The sequence below is a fragment of the Convolutriloba macropyga genome, chromosome 1 (genome assembly GCF_964194025.1).
Source record: "Convolutriloba macropyga chromosome 1, txConMacr16.3, whole genome shotgun sequence".
In the NCBI taxonomy this organism is placed as follows: Eukaryota; Metazoa; Xenacoelomorpha; order Acoela; family Convolutidae; genus Convolutriloba; species Convolutriloba macropyga.
This window is the reverse complement of record NC_134468.1, coordinates 47,521,265-47,537,458: the sequence shown is the minus strand read 5'-3', so window position 1 is coordinate 47,537,458 and position 16,194 is coordinate 47,521,265. Positions and strand designations below refer to the sequence as shown.

Genomic DNA, 16,194 nt, shown 5'->3' with positions numbered 1-16,194 from the left:
GCGAGCGAAATTTTTTTGTTCACGTGCGGCTTTTAAAAGCAGTTTTTTTTTGCAATTTTTCTTGTTTATGAGGTTTGATTATGATATTGTATTGGATTTGGGCTCGTTCTGATAGGAATTGAAGGTTTCAAGTTGTTAATTTGAGTTTTATGCAAATTTGGAGGTTTTTGATCAGTTTTGCTGATTTTTCGACGAAATTTTAGGTATTTTGGCCTTTTGTTTTGTTTTACTGCTTTAAGTGCAATTTGTAAAAACACCTTACTTTTTCTCGTTTTTTATTTGTTCAATTTGGTTTTAAATGTTTCTATTCTTCCTCAACCTTTGATAGCATTTGGGGAGTTTTCTGGTGGAAGTCAGTTGTTGAAGCTCTTTTGGATGTCTCTGATTTTGATTGATATTAGTTTCGAGTTGTTTTTGTTAAACAAAGTGTAAATCAGAGCAAATTTTGGCCACTTGTCTTTTTTCTAAGTTTATTGCCTATTTCTTCCAATTTAATGTTTTTTGTTGGTAACTTTTTCTCAATAAGGAGCATTTTTGTAGGTGTCGATACTATGAATTTGCCCTTGAAGGCTTAGCGGAGCAGTTTGCATTTAAACAAACTATACAAATCTCTAATTCGTTAAAGAGTTTTTCGTAGTCCTTTTTTTAGTTTGTTGTTTAACGTTTCTCTGCAAGTACTAGGTGGGCGATAGATCTAGCCAAATATATAACTAATTGCTTTCTATGAGTTATGGATGGGAAGCTGCATGTTATCTTTTTGTAGAGAATTTTGTTTGCATTTTTAGAGAATATTATTTTTTGATTTGGTCCTTTGTCAAGTTTCCAGTTCTCCAGTCTTTTCTTTGTGAATTGTTTACACTGTCTATCGATTGATAATATGCTGGTGATGCATCTGATTAGTGAGAATAGTCAGATATCTACTTCGAGTCGTTTCAGGAATTCTTCCGGCTATGTTTTTTTTACTTCGTCAAACTTTTTTTCGCTTTACCATTTTGCCGCTTTTTCGACATTTTGCGTGAAATCTTTTTGACTTGACTTCTCTAGGCTAGTTTCTCTCTTCTCTCATTCTGCTAAAAGTGAATTTGAACATCAGTTGCTAAGCAAAGCAATTCAAAATGAACAGAGTCGGTATAAAAAATTGAAGTCAGAAATAGAAACGGGATAAACCCATAAAGCCCAATTTTAGATGCCCGCTATTTGAACGTCGTTCCTATAAGTCTTAGTTACCACCTCTAATGCTTATTGGTGTTGATAGTAGCCCCTGTAGCCTCTCTCTAAGAAACAGAAGTATGTTCAACTACGAAATGCCATCAAAATAAATCGGACTTAAAAATATTTTTGTTCAAAAATCTTTTTTTTTTCAATATATTCTATTCGTTCAATCCCAATCATGCTTATTGGAATCAACGGTGGCTATTTTCCGGCAATCTGCCGGGTATGTCTTTGTTTGGTGTTGTGCCTTTTGAAGCCGTGGAACGATAGTCGAATACAGCTATCCAACAACTGTCGTGATTTTCTGGGATTCAACGAGGTAGCATAGTTGATTAAGATATTGAAGTGCTATCGAGCGAAGTTTGAAGCAATTATTGCTGGTATTTTTAATGCTATTTTTCGGACCACCAACTTTTCGTCTAACCGTTTTTTTTTTTCGTCTGACCATTTGACTTTTTGTCCTCAAAAACGTGATAAACATGAAAGCCCGGAGGGCATTAAATTCTCTTAGAGCCTTACGGCTCACTAGTTTCTTCAGTATGCGATTCACGTAAGCTGTTGGAGAGAAAAATTGCGTCATTGGTGATTCGTAGTTTAACTCGCCTCCACCCACTTAACCCTCCCCCTCTCTGCACTTAAATACCCCCACATTATACACACTTCAGACCCCTTCCACCTCATTGCGACCGTAACCCCGAACGGTAGCACACACCCGCGCTGATCAAACCCCCATGCTCGCCCCCTCTTCTTAATTAAGCTTAAGCCGGTCATCTTGAGCCGCAATTAGCTGCTGATGAAGCCAACCGTTCGCCAGTAGTTTGAGAGCAATTCGCCCGACGTTAGTCTGTTATGAATTTTATGCTTGACCGCCTTATTTTAGATTTTCCACTCGCTTGAGCGCTATGATGTTGCGGGTGACTTTTTGCTTGACTTCTGGATTTTGCTTGATCAAAATTGTTTCTGCTCAGAATTTAAGCCGCTAACTTAATTTTCTTGAGTTTTCAATTGCTCGCAAACAAAGTTTGTAGCAATTTTATTAGTCATGTTGCTCTTTATGCGATTTGTTGCTTGACCGATTTTTTCGTCGGACCCATTTGAGTTTTCGTCCTAAAAAACGGGATAAACAGGTAGCGGGCAATAAATTCTCTTAGAGCCTTTCAGCTCACAAGTTTCCAAGTATGCGATTCAGAAACTGCTTTGGAGACATACTTATGGTGTGAAGGGCAGCTTTTAGAAGCTGCGCTCACCTCACGGCCTTTAAATTAAGCAAAAGCTAGCCTAACGAAACCGTCGCTAGCTACTGATGAAAAAAATTGGTCGCTTGAGAGTAAATCGTTTGACGTTAGTCGTTGATGTTCTTGATTGCTCTCAAACGAAGTTTGTAGCAATTATATTAGTCATGTCGGTCTTTTTTGTGCAATTTTTCGCTTGACCGATTTTTTGTCCGACGCTGTTGACGTTTCGTCCTCAAAAGCGGGATAAACAGGTAGTGCCTAGTGGGCATTAAGTGCTCTTAGAGCCTTTCATTTCTGTTTCAGCTCAAACTGTTTTGGAGACTTATACATATGATGTCAACAGAGACCCCCACTGTTGACCCCCCCCCCCCAATATTGCCCCACCCCACCGCGATGTTGCCACCATCCCACTGTTGCCCACCCCTCCGTCCCTCCCCATCAGCCCCCGTTTTAATGACCGTAGTTTTAGCAATTTTTTGATAAATTTTAATTCAAATTTTTGGAAAATTATTATCATGTTCCAAGTTTATGAATCTTTGAGCCAGTGAAACTACTGAAAGCCTAAAATATGGATACTGGATAGTCTCTTGAGACAATGAAATGGTTTTGAAGATTTTAGTTTCTTGAATTTTAGCAAGATTTCCTTAAAATTTGCGACTGTTTTCAAAATTTTCGAATTTTTTTGTCCTTTTCTGAGTTTAACGATCGTTACTGGCCAATGAAGCTTTTCAAGTCTTGCAGATGGGTTACTTAACATAACTCCAGAGACAAAAAATGGTTTTTAACGTTTTCAGTGCGAAATTTGGAAGCTTTTCTTTAATTTTGCAATTTTCAAGTTTTTAAAATAATTTATTTGATTTACTAACAAGGCGAGAAAACTAAAAGTAGCAGAGTTAATCAAGCTAAAGCCAGCCTCACTAAACCTTGGCACGCTACTGACGAAGCCAACAGCTCGCCGGTCGTTTGAGAGCAATTCGCTCGACGTCAGTTGGTTATGTTTCATTAGTTGTGATGTACCTGATTCTCATATTGACTTTTCCCTCTCAATTTGACTTCATTTATTTAAATGGAATAATTTAAACTGAAATAGTGATATCTGACATAAGATGAAGGTTTTCTTAAGGTAGCTTTAAAGGCAATTCTACATCATTTGAAGATATCAGAACCATTAGTCGAAGAGCAGATTTTTTCATTTTAGGGCATCGACTTTTTGGGATTACAGGTCCGCAAACCTATTGCAGCTATTTTCTGGCAATCCGGCAATTTTAAAATTATCTTTTCTGCTCTGCCAGTTGCGATGCTCCGGGTTTTTTCCGTGATCTCTTGAAAATATTATTTTTTATTTGCCTGCAGAAATTCGCGATTTCTTATAATCCTGAAAATTGGCTTGTCAGTATCTCTTACAGATGCAGTTTTAGACTTATTGGTGGTTCATTTTTTTGCTTTTTGTTCAGCGTCAGTCAGTTTCTTGTTTGTTTATATCTTCTGTTCCTCGTCGGTTGCGTTTTGGACCTTAGGACGCAAAGTTGGGAGAACGTATCCCAATATATATCTTGTGTTGTGTTCCCTATATATCCTGTGTTGAGTCATTTGGTTCTTGTTCTAACGTTTTTCCAATTGAAGCTAGGCAGCTGTAGGCTTGATTTCAGTTCGCATGGTGTTCTTATCCATCTGGTGATGCGTTTTTTGTGGACATGGAAGACTTAATACTTAAAAAGAATTAACTCTTTATTAAACAGTTTTGGTAATAAGATAACAAAGCCTATAGAAATTGCAAATCTTCTAAATTACAGATTTTCTACTCTAGGAGAGTTTAATGGCTTACAACAAACAAACAACATTCCTCCTAAAACTGCTCCGAGAAAGTGTTTTATATAGGTTTTGACGAAGATGCTACCAATTTAATAGAAAATTATTTGAGTGAAAGATCTCAAAGATTTGTCCTAAATGGAATTGAATCAGATTGGATAAATTTGAAAAGAGAAGTTCCACAAGGTACTTTTTAGGACCTCTATTATTTAACATTTACGTCAACGATTTAGTAAAGGTTGTAGAAAAGGATTGCACGGTCGTCCAGTTTGCAGACGACGCTTTTCTTTTTACATCCGACACTGATGAAATATCGCCAAAAACAAAACTTGGACTTAACATCTCAAAAATTATCGATTTTTTTGCGAAGTCCCAGTTAATGGTGAACAAACAAAAACAGAATATATTGTGTTCAGCACCAGGAAGAGGTTAACAAATACTGATCTGAATATCGACAACGAAAGAATAGCAGAATCAAATAGTGTGAAGTATCTTGGCGTAATTGTTGATAGCAAACTAAAATTTGATGGAAAGTGAAAAAGATTCTTCAGAGAATGGCTTATGGAATAAAGGTTTTGAATACACTAAGTAAAAGTTTACCAGAGAAAACGAAAATCTTATTGCCTAATGCAATAGTAATAAGTCATCGACATTATTCCGCTTTAATTTTGATAGGGTTGCAGAAGTCATTACTCACAACTTTAGAAAAACAATTGAATTGGGGAATAAAAACCATTTAATAGGAGAAAATACCATCGATCTACAGATCTCAAACTTCGCAACAAAATATTACCACTCTCTTTTCTCTTGAAATATCATTGCTCAAAATATTTTTTTCGCTTACTCAGCAACGATCTTCCAGCATATAAAATTGAACCTCTCTCTACCATGAGAATAAAACAACATGACATGTCAAAAAAATAACGTTCGATATAAGAAAGAACAATAAGTTTTTAACTGATTCTTTTATTGCACAAGCCATTCCAATTTATAATAGACTGCTTTCTAATATTAGCCTGAAAACAACATCTAAAGCTTCCTTAAAAAAAGAGTTGAGAATTTTTTTGGAAAGAATTTTTGAAGGACCCAAAAGTAACTGATATGAAAGATGACATTGAGAGCATTAGATTTCAATTTTTTTAAATCTTCATGATGTACATAAAAAGTTGTGAGAACATTTTATCGCATTTCAGGCCATTTTTTTTTACTAATGTAATGTCACATTTTGGTTGGGTGATTTAATGATTTTATAGTTTTACATAATGTTATATTCTTATTTTTACATTGCCTCTTCTACCATTTGTTTTTTATTCTAATGTATACCAGAGGAAATTAACAATGTTCTTTTTTTAAAAAAAAAGCGATCTGAAACGATGATTGTATTCAATCGTATCTCATAACAGTTTCAAACTACCTCAAGTGACGGTATCATGTATGATTGTATTCGCGATTTCTATTTGTTCTAAGTAGATAGACTAAAGATAGAAAACATACAAGTAAGGTCAAACCGTATGATACATAATTTTAAGTTAATCAAGTTCAACAAAATATATAGTTTTGTAACAAAGATAGTTTACAAAATGGTATGTTTAAGTAGCGGTTAAAAACGGTGAAACGGATATTTTGGGGCTTCAGTTGGCTTCTCTTTGTAAATAAATATAGTGTCGGATTGATTTGTTTCGAGGAAAATTGTTTTTGACAGTTCAATTAGTGACGACCCGCTAAAACTAATCCGCAGAAATACATCCATTGTATAATCTCGAAAACAGCCATGATGCTCCAGCCAAGCCAAAGACCCATGTTGCCCCCAAGAGTTCCAAACAGATCCTGCATGTTGTACTTGGGCGTCTCTTGGATCTCGTAAAAAGTCAGAGTCTCAAAATGAATCTCAACTCTTGCGAAATTCTTTTTGAGGATGTTGTTGAGTAGTTCAACTTTTTGACCTCCCTGAGAATCTATCTTAGCTTTTGTGACGAAAGTTTTCACACGCTGTGATGGAGTCTGTTGTAGAAGTGACAGCAGATAGGAGGAATAAGCCTCTGTTGGCCATTCTGTGGCAGAAGTTACAAAATTGAGTCGCCGTTCTTTGCATGGAGTCGGACATTTGCACGTGCGGATGTTTTTGGTTAAGTCGTTTTTCACTGTCTGGACACAATTGTTTTGATCATTGTCAAAAAAGTTGCAGTGGTATTGCGAGGCTGCTATGATTGTTTCATCAGAACTGTAATCTCTCTCATTTGCTACCAACGAGCAGTTGCATACTTCGGCGATGGCGTTTTGCTGACAGAGATATTGGCAATGCTCAACCGTATACGAATATTTCTGGAAGTTTTCCTTCAGTGCTAAAAATTCTGGCCATGTGTTCACACATTCTGAAAAGGGATCCTGTTCTCGTATGACGGTCTCTTGACGCATGCTTATAATGGTAGCCGCACCTGAACTCAGAAAAATACCTTTAGAATTAAGAGGAGCGTTCTCATCCGAATTGTAAATAGTCAGTCTTGCTCCCGAATTTTGGCCAATTATTCCAATATATTCCTCTTGGTCCAAAAATAGTGATAGCTTCAAACCATTTTCAGTCCCGGTCTTGGTAGTTCGATACGGCTCTTTGTTCGAATCATTTGAGTAAACATCGACCACTGTGTTGATACTAAAACAGTTGCCGAACTCAGCGTGTTGAGTAGTTATGAAGTTATTATAAGAGCATAGCTGTCCGTCGATCACGCATTGTACGATGAAGTCTTCAATTTGATGACCATTTCCGACAATTTCGGCTGACTTTAAATTGAGAAATGCTTTGAAGTCAGAGTAATCAGGCATTGCCGACTGTTTGAATGCCCCAAACCAGTCATTCTCACCGACCTCAGCGAACACATTTCCAGTAAATTTGAAGCTAATTGAGTTTCCATCCGATGTGCTTGTGGATGATCCCACCCATGAATCAAATGGATTGCTGGTAGATCCCGAGCCTGTTCCATATCCCGATCCAGACCCGGTTCCATGTCCCGAGCCAGACCCGGTTCCATATCCCGAGCCAGACCCGGTTCCAGATCCCGAGCCAGACCCGGTTCCAGATCCCGAGCCAGATCCGGAGCCCGACCCAGATCCCGTTGTTGACCGCCGTTTGCGGCTGCTTGATGGAATTGCCATGAAATCAAAAACGAAACCGGTACTAACGTTATTCAGGTTGGTGGAGATAAAAACCACATTTAGACTGGTGCCTTTTGAGGTAATACTTTCGCGGGGTTCTAAGTTATGATCCTGCAGGGATCCGCAAAGCTGTGTTTGACCGTCGAATTCGACAGGCTCATCGTCCGAATCAAATATGGTTACAGCGTCATAAGAACAGCCAGGGCTGTGTGCAATATCAAGCTGGTTAAAAATTAACTGAATCCGGAATCCTATGGGAGCCGTTATTTTGTATGAGCAATATTGGTCATAAGGATACTTATTTGGATGATCCGGTGACTGAAATGTTTGTGGTTGTGTGGATGCTATGAGTTCTACGTTGCATGATTCGACACATCCGCTCTCATTCTTCTCATCGTAACTGTCATCGACGATGCATTCTTTGATTCCATCGCATGGAACTGCGCACGTGATCTCGTCCTTACACAGAATGTACCCTTTGTCACATATTGTCGTGAAATTACGTCTAGGAAATTCATCGCAATTGAGAGAATCAAGTTCGTCAGATTCGTCATCACATTCGGGTCTGTCGTTGCAAACCCACAGCTTTGGAATGCATCGAGTGTTAACGCACTGAAACTGTTCGTTTGTACTGCAGGAAGCGTTAGGGGTAAAGGTTGCCTCCTTCAAAGTTTCGCGTGAGTAGTCGTCCAGCCAGGCTAGATCTTGCAAATATTTGATTCTCGAAATGAAGGATTTCCGTACTATGTTGTTATTACAGATTGTGACGGCTGGGAACTCGAGATCGTTGCGTTCGGTTCGAAGGGACACCAAAACAGTCACAGGATGTGAATAAAATTCGTTAAGTGTAGTAACTGTTTGGGAAATCAAAACGTACACAAAGCCCAGGTATACTCCAATCCACATTAGCTTTATAATCACGGCGGGTGCAAAAATTTGGGGCGCAATTGATTCCACCATTTTTATGGTCAGTTCCTTAATCTTAGAAGATTTGTTTGCTTGGGGCTCAAGGCTCTTTGGATCCAATTCGGACTCTGATTGGTAATGGTGCATGTGGTCCGCTGTGCTAGCTGAATCTGAAGCTCGAGAATCGGATATGTTGCCTCCATTATCCATATTTCGAGGTTCTGGAGAAACTTTCATTTTTAACTGTTTCAATTGTTTTAAAATTTTAAATGATGCCTAAATTTTCTCAGTTGGATTTAATAATAAGAAGTGTTTTCCAGTTCTTTGTATAAAGTATAGGATAGTTGCCTGAAACTATATGTTGTTTCGGACTTCACCTGCTGGCCGCAATTTAAGCATTTCCGGTCAGGTGAAGCATCTCGTAGCAGTATGTCCGTTATGGTTATGTGCGCATGTATATAAACAAGAATCACTTTTCTAATGTTGTGCAGTGTGAGCCGTGCGAAGAATTCATGAAATGCAACTTATTGATGTGGAAGCTCACAGACATTGGCTGCTTACAAAGAGCGTTTTCTTTCTTTAATTTTAAACTTCTCGATCAAAAACAGGTGTGCGACTATTCAGGAATAAATAATTCATCAATAAGCTTCAAGGGCTAATAATCTAGTTACCGCGCAAACTATTGGTTGGAACAAAAATTGGTAGCTGGTAAAACAACCACTAAAATGCCATTCAAACTCGAAGTCGAATTCAGTTTCCGTTTTAAATGAAATGAAGTCATTTCCAAAGGAAGAGTTGAGCTTTCCGACGTCTTCTACGAAGTCCTTAAGTGTTTCAAGTAACGGTTTGCTGAAGTCCCGCAGACCCTTGAAGAAAGCACTCCGTTGTTCACGTGTAGTTTGCTTGAAGAACTGTGTTGTCATGTTTGTTTCAAATGCAAATGGAAGACTTGGCCGTGAACGGAATGTCTCAACTTGAGTTCCATCTTTTGAAAGTTTGACACTGAAACAGATGACAAATCAATGATTTGCAGTGGTTGGCTTTATTCAATGCTTTGGGCAATAGGCGAAAGGCAAGTTTCATAATTGCAATAATTGAATTGGCCCATTTTACCCAATGCATTTTACCCAACCTGCCATTTTACCCAATGCCAACTTTATTTTACCCTATTGTTAAAATTTACCAGAATGATTATTTAGCAGACTATATAATTAAATGACCCGTGGGACTTTGTATGAAACCTATCACAGCCGAACATCGGATAATTGAACGAAAGATCACACGGCATTGGGTAAAAAAGAATTGGGTAAATAGTCATGTAACCATATCAGAAACCTTAGTTTATGAAGAATGGTTGTGTGTTTAATATACGATAAAACTTATACTTGCAATGAAAATGAACCTTAGCTAGTGTCTGAATGTCGGAACAGTTTGTAACGACAGTAAAGCAGTGATAAAAAGTGAAATTAGTTGGAGGCACTCAAGGTTTAGCTTAATAGTTGTTATTTTTCCTGCTTGTGCGTCGAGCTTGAGAGAGAGAGAGAGAGAGAGAGAGAGAGAGAGAGAGAGAGAGAGAGAACTGTTTCGAAAGAGTGTATGCTGTTGAGTGATACTCGATAGAACTATGATTGTTTTATAAGTGTTTTCGAAGGTGTGGTATAAACCTTGACAATTGAGAATAAATGAGTGGCTGATGAGGATGAAAAAGATTTAATGGAGAGCATTGAAAATTATGAATATTCAATCTGAGATTTAACTTCAGCAGAGAATATAAACCTAAACTATAAATTGGGACTATACTAGTTTGGAAGATAAACGGTTACTAAATTTTTTACAGTAATGCATCCAATTCAATATAGATTATTGACGTACCAAAAGCTGATGTTGCACATAAAAATGCACAAGTGATCACTTCAAAAGAGCAAATTCATCGTTTTGCGCCTTCCAATTTGACCATTGCTACCTATTAGAAACTGTCAGAAGAATTTGGAGAAAAGGTATGATTGATTTAGGAATGAGGTATGAAGAATTTTTTATGGAAATATTTTGATAATCGGATATCTGTACACTGGACTTTGATGAAAAATATTGCACTGAAGAAATAAAGTGATAATGAGAAAATTACTTTTGCAATTACGAATTAGTTAGTGCAGCGGGAAGAATTAGGACAAGATGAAGCCCTGCTTTTAGCAATGAGGAACTAAAAGTAGTTCTCTTATTTTTTTGACCAACTATCCAGTCAGGCGAAAAGGAGCAACGTCTCGAAAAAACCTGTTTTGATATCTTTTGCTAAGTAAGCCAGCTGTAGGCAATTGCTCTGCTAAACTAAAACGCTTTTAGGAAAAGTAATTCAACTCATCATTTTGAACAGGAGACTAAATCTCTTATTTTATTAAAGAAGAATCAACTTGCAATCAGTTACAAAAAACAAACTTCTTGGATTCTGTATTATGTACATTATTAGACAACTGTTTTTTTCCTGAAAAACGCTGTTGAAAAATAGAATTTGACCTTCTTCTTTGAGAAACATATGGTATAGACTAATTTGCTACAACACCCAATTGAGACCAAAAATGTACAATTGGTTTATTGGTTGTTTTTTAGCACTGTACTACGTCAAAATAAAACAAAAGTTTCGTGCTGATTAAATTATTAGCGGAAGCACAAATAAACGATTTTAATTTCTATCGGTATGTTTTTATTGTCTTCTTTATTCGTATGCACTTTCTTAATTGCTCTCAAACGAAGTATGTAGCAATTTTATTCGTCCTGTAGTCTTTTTCAATTACTCTTTCGCTTGACCAATTTTTTGTCTAATCAATTTGACTTTTCGTCCTACCACCACATATTACCTTCCGCCAATTTGAAATTTTTACGTTGAGTTCGCTATTGTGGTTGAGACAATTTTTTGCAGAAAAAAGTTTTTGCGGTGATTTCAATTAATTCGGTTATACGTTTTCATTAATAATGCATAAGATCCAGTGGTAGCCATCCTAGTTAGAAGAGACCTGCACTCTGCCCTAACGAGGGTCTTTTGTCCATTCTGATTGATGACATAAGATGGAAATTGTTCAATCAGAATCCTGAAGTAAAATCTGATTGACGTTGGTATGATGCAGTGCTTGAGGGACTGTTCTGCCCCGTTTCAACTTGTTTCAAGCTATATGTGGATTATCTCCCTCACTGCATTGAAGTAAGTTTTGATATAGGTCCCATTTTGTCCTTACAGGAGAAGTTGCTGACGTGTTTTCCTAAGATGAAGTTGCTGGACTAATAGGGCAAGCATAATTGTAGAGCTGCATCTGGTTCAATAATGTTTTAGGTTTAAACAGAATTGTAGGGTTGTAACGAGACTGGCATAACAAAAATTGCTGGTTCTCACGGTAAACTGCTGCTTTCTTTTGTTGTTCGAAAAAGTGTTTGCTGTCATTTTGTTGTTGTTTCCCATCCATGCTTTCCTTTGTTTTTTGCCGCTGACTACATCCCTGCTACCAACTTTTGGAGTTAGAAAAAAAAGAAAAACATTTTTAATTCCTTTGAGTATGAACTATAAAATACAGAACATAGTTTAAAGGCAATGTAGTGTTAAAAAGTATAAATGAAACAAACGTCACATATTGTGAAAGTTTAAAATTGTATTAAATTTACAATGTGCTAAAATATCGACAAATTAAGAGAGGTGAATTATATTTGAGAAAAATTTTAAAAAATGCTAATTCTACAATAAACATTTGAGAAAAGAGAAAATTTTAAAAAATGCTAATCCTCCAATTAACATTTCAAAGAAGGACAGTATGTTGGCTGGTCTCTGTTGCTTTTTCAGCAGTTTCGGCAAAGATTGAATTTTCAGCAGTTTCGGCAACAATACGTCGCCAGTCTTTCATCTGTCGTTTTGACTTTTAATGGCGGAGAATGAAAGAAGAGTCCTTGTCTTCTTATTCATGAATGTCACAGCTTCAGTTTTTTAAAGGAAATGTCGTAGTTGATGAGTTACGTAAATTGTTGATAAAGCTAATTGGTTTTCCAAGCCGGTTTTAGTTTTAGTGGCCTCTCTGGTACAAGTGTTCATTGCAAGCAAAGTTTTTGATTGTTGTTTTAGCCTTTTCATTTACAAGTCACGTAAAATATGCAATCTTCTGTCCATCATTGAGACGAAGTGTCCCTAGTCGTGAAACGGAAACAGCTGAATCGGTCCACCCAGTTGATTGGAGTTGCTGAAGATCCAATTTCGAAAGCGATTCTGCATAAACAATACAGAAGGGTACTGGCTGTTGAATAGAAGTAGAAAACAATCGTTGTTTTGATGCAGAAGAATTTTGAAATTTTTTCCTATGCCAGTTACTGTGTTGCTGATCGTCAACTGTTGTTAGGGAGGCTTATTTGTTATTCCAAAAGCTGCTGACAATGGCATAAGTCACTCTTCTGAAAGTGATTGGTAAATAAGTTGCTCTTTTTGACGCTTGTAGTTGTTCATTTGATCCGTTGTTGATATTGCCTTTATCTTCTGCTGATGTTTTTTCTGTCAAATTTGTTGCTGCTGCTTTTCCATTGTTCACAAGATTGTTGTTTGTCGCGGATACCGAAGTTACCCGTTCAGAGGAAGGATATTGAAGTTGGTTTTTTATGGACTTAATCTGGCGATGCTTGTCAGCGATTTTTCCGATGCATTTTCCATTTTGGTTTTTGGGTTGTAAAATCAGTTCGTAACACGATTTTGAATTTTGAAAAAGTTTGTGTCTTCACAAACTCTTTTTGCTGCACTTATGTTTCGCATGTCAATAAAGACTTTCATTGTTTGCTGATTTTCAATTCGAAATCTTTATTTTTGCTATTTGTACTTGGGGTTGCATTGTTGTTGTTGTTGACATTGTGGTATAGATGGCCTGCTTTAAGCTCGCATTTTGATTTTTTTGTGTGAAGTTTCGTCAACGGGGGGTTTTTTGACGGTACATTGATTCTTTTCCTGGGCTCTGATTTCTGGTTGTTGTCTTTGCTCTTGCCTGAATCTTTTCCGTGATTTTTTTCTTGGTTTTGCACGTTCGAGTTTTGAGTAGAGGGTTTAACTGAAAAGAACTATGCTTAAGTTCGCTTTCAGTTAGTTTTAATTGGGTGATTGTGGGGCTGAGATCGGCCGGCAGAGAATCCAGCTAATCAGCTTGCTTAACTGGCGCGAGTTCTGGTGGCGGTTACTGGTATATTAGTCCCTTTTGACATAATATGCCCAGACTATTCCTTGGCTGGCCACTTTTGTTTCTAGAGAACGAGATAGAACTTTTGTCAGATTTGCTGCGCAGGTCTCGGTTTTTATAGTATGAAAAAGAAAGAACTATTTCCAAGCCGTAATTTGCGCACAGAAACCATTTTTATGCTGGGTTTCAACAAAGTTGACAGTTTTGTATATTGCAGGTGCCCCTGGTTAAAGGTATTTTTTTGGTAATTTTTAAGGTAGTGCCTCAAGAATTTTTGAAGCAATTTTAAGGAAATTTACAATTAGAAAATCTTGGTTCATAAACGATCATTGTTATCAGTTCGACTCATTCAATCACCAATGCAATCACACTAGTTTCCTTCTTGGAAAAATTGTTTGAGGTAAAACTTCCTGTTCTGGGCAATCACATTTCACCCGCCACTGCTGTACGACTAGTATGAAAATTCACTAAATTTTGGCTCCCCGCTCATTGGGTGAGTCAAAAAACTTATCACTAAAGATTGTCCCCGCTCATGGATGACACACTATTCAAAGCTGACTCGCCTTCTAACTTCTGCAAAAGGGATTCAAAGATCTGCTCCCGTTTCATATGTGTCTATAATCTCGCATCCCTCGCAAGGAGCATGATTGCAGACCCCCGAATTGCTGTAACAGAGACTGATTGAGATAACCTACTGAAGGCTACCGACAACCCCGCCGGCTGCAAATTTCTGTTATCAGCCAGAGTAGCGATTCGTTTGAGGGTCTTACGAACTGTCTCTGAAAATCCTCCAAACGTTTCGAAAGCCAGAGGAATGAATTGAATTCCGACTTCACTACAATTCTGGGCGTACTGTTCGTACTTCCTGTCCTCAGCAGCTGACAGTGCGAAACCACTCTTCTCCGACGCATTTAAAATGAGGCTTGACTGCAAGGGAGAAGTGACGGTAACGTCTAAAGCTGCTGGTTGACCGGCACTCCATACAGGTAAGAAGATATCGCCCGGTCTGGAGTTATTGTCGGGTAGTAATTTTTTATGTTCACAGATGGGAGACAAAAGAGCTCCCGAGCAGGCTGATATAATTTGGTCTCGTATACGATCATCATGACGAGAGATCATATCACCGCGACCATGGCATGACACCGCATGGTCGCCCATTACATCTAGAGTCCCAGATTTACAAAATGGACATTTTCTCTCATTCTCGTACAATTTTACACCCAGTCGATATTTGAGAGCAACACGGAACTCATTAGAAGATAGGTGTAGTCCCAGAGCTGGAATGGGGGCTGCGGATAACCAGGCACCAGACTGCGGTAGAGAAAGAGATTGTAAGCGAGCTTTTTCTCTTATGGAACTTTGTTTTCCTATCAAGTTGTTGAAAGCTGAGTTATCAAGTTCCTCCTGAATTTTTCTTTGAGAGGGATATGTCGTCGCAATTTCGCTCAACTCTTCAACTGCGTTAGCAAATGAGATGTCTTCAGTTGGATTATGGCCTGTTAATTTTTCTACAAGAACAGAGGATTGAAAAACAGATCCAACATATGCAGCTTGAACTTGATCTGCTGATCGTCTTATTCCCACGCCGGTTTTATTTATTGGGAGGCATGCTTGGTCCCAAGAGGTGTCTGACAACAAAGCACCAAGAATACCTTCAAAGGTTGAACGCTGAACCGAATCAAATTTTCGAAGGATTTCATTTGATTCGTCCGAAGGAGAATTGCATCGCAAAGAGTAGACCATTTTGGGAGCACCAAGGCAAAAACGCAATTTTAAGGTATGTTAAGGTAGAGCGAATGTCTGCATTAACGTTTCATGTACGCCCAGGTTGAGGCCGAGACCCAAATTTTACTCTGATCAGACCCACTCAAGCGCACAACCATGTTTCCAGAGAGGTCTGAACGTCAAGAGTTTGTGAGTTTGAGTTTGAATATGGGACATTGGCTCTAAACTGTACACTGTTACTGGAGTACGAAGCTATTTTAAGCACAGTGGAGGGCTTTTACTGGCTTTTCCTGATTGCGATTACTTGTCGTTGTGTGCTTCTGGCTAGCAGCGTTTGCAGTTGTTATTGGTCACTGTTAGGCAGGAAGGCAAGTTTTGTCAGGGAGAGAAAGAAGGAATAAGTAAGTAAAAGAGGAAAAAATGATTTAAGCTAAAACTATAAGAAGGGCTGAGCATCAATCAGCTATGTCTGATTAGTCGAGACAGCTGCGGCGCGTGGGGGATCGAACTCCCGCTGTGTTTTTTTTGCTTTTCGTATACTGATGTGTTGCGCCAATTTACACGTTTTGGCTGGACAATTGCCTTTACGGTATAATTTTCGTTCATTTTTCGTGGCTGAAAAATTTGTCTATATTTGAATTGAATTGAAAGTTGGATTGAAAGAATTGAGTTGAATTGAATTGAATTGAGTTAAATTGAATTGAAATGAATTGGATTAAATTGAAAGTTGAATTGGATTTGTTATACGTAATTGAGAAACTCTCAAATCAGGTGCTAGCGAAGCTCTCTAAATCAGTAAAAAGATGAAGCTTGATTGTCAGGTAGTTTACCCAATCAGAAAGTCCAAGGTGCTTGTGCAATTGTTCTTTGGGCATTGCTTTATGTTTTCTGTTAGACGTAGAATTGATTCAGCTCTTGATGTAGTCTTGCCAGTCGTATCTGAAGTTTTCTTTAAGTAGGTAAGTTAG

At 37.9% G+C, this 16,194-nt stretch overlaps 2 protein-coding genes across 3 annotated transcripts in view; both read right to left on the bottom strand.

The window, feature by feature from the left end:
• Nucleotides 1–5,622: 5,622 nt before the first annotated feature.
• On the bottom strand, nt 5,623–8,933 carry LOC142339717 (uncharacterized). Its single transcript, XM_075389948.1, has one exon. It carries the CDS (start codon nt 8,520–8,522, stop codon nt 5,964–5,966), a length of 2,559 nt encoding a protein of 852 aa, XP_075246063.1. The 5' UTR covers nt 8,523–8,933; the 3' UTR covers nt 5,623–5,963.
• Nucleotides 8,924–16,194, bottom strand: part of LOC142339705 (uncharacterized) — a 26,532-nt gene continuing 19,261 nt past the window's right edge. For both annotated transcript variants that reach the window (XM_075389928.1, XM_075389934.1), the window contains exon 3: nt 8,924–9,314. In XM_075389928.1, coding sequence (XP_075246043.1) covers nt 8,951–9,314 — 364 coding nt within the window. In that variant the 3' untranslated portion in view covers nt 8,924–8,950. The remainder of the gene's footprint in view (nt 9,315–16,194) is intronic.

Bases quoted from the DNA above. Each gene is read 5' to 3' on its own strand.
- LOC142339717 (XM_075389948.1), bottom strand. From the start codon at position 8,522: ATGGATAATGGAGGCAACATATCCGATTCTCGAGCTTCAGATTCAGCT.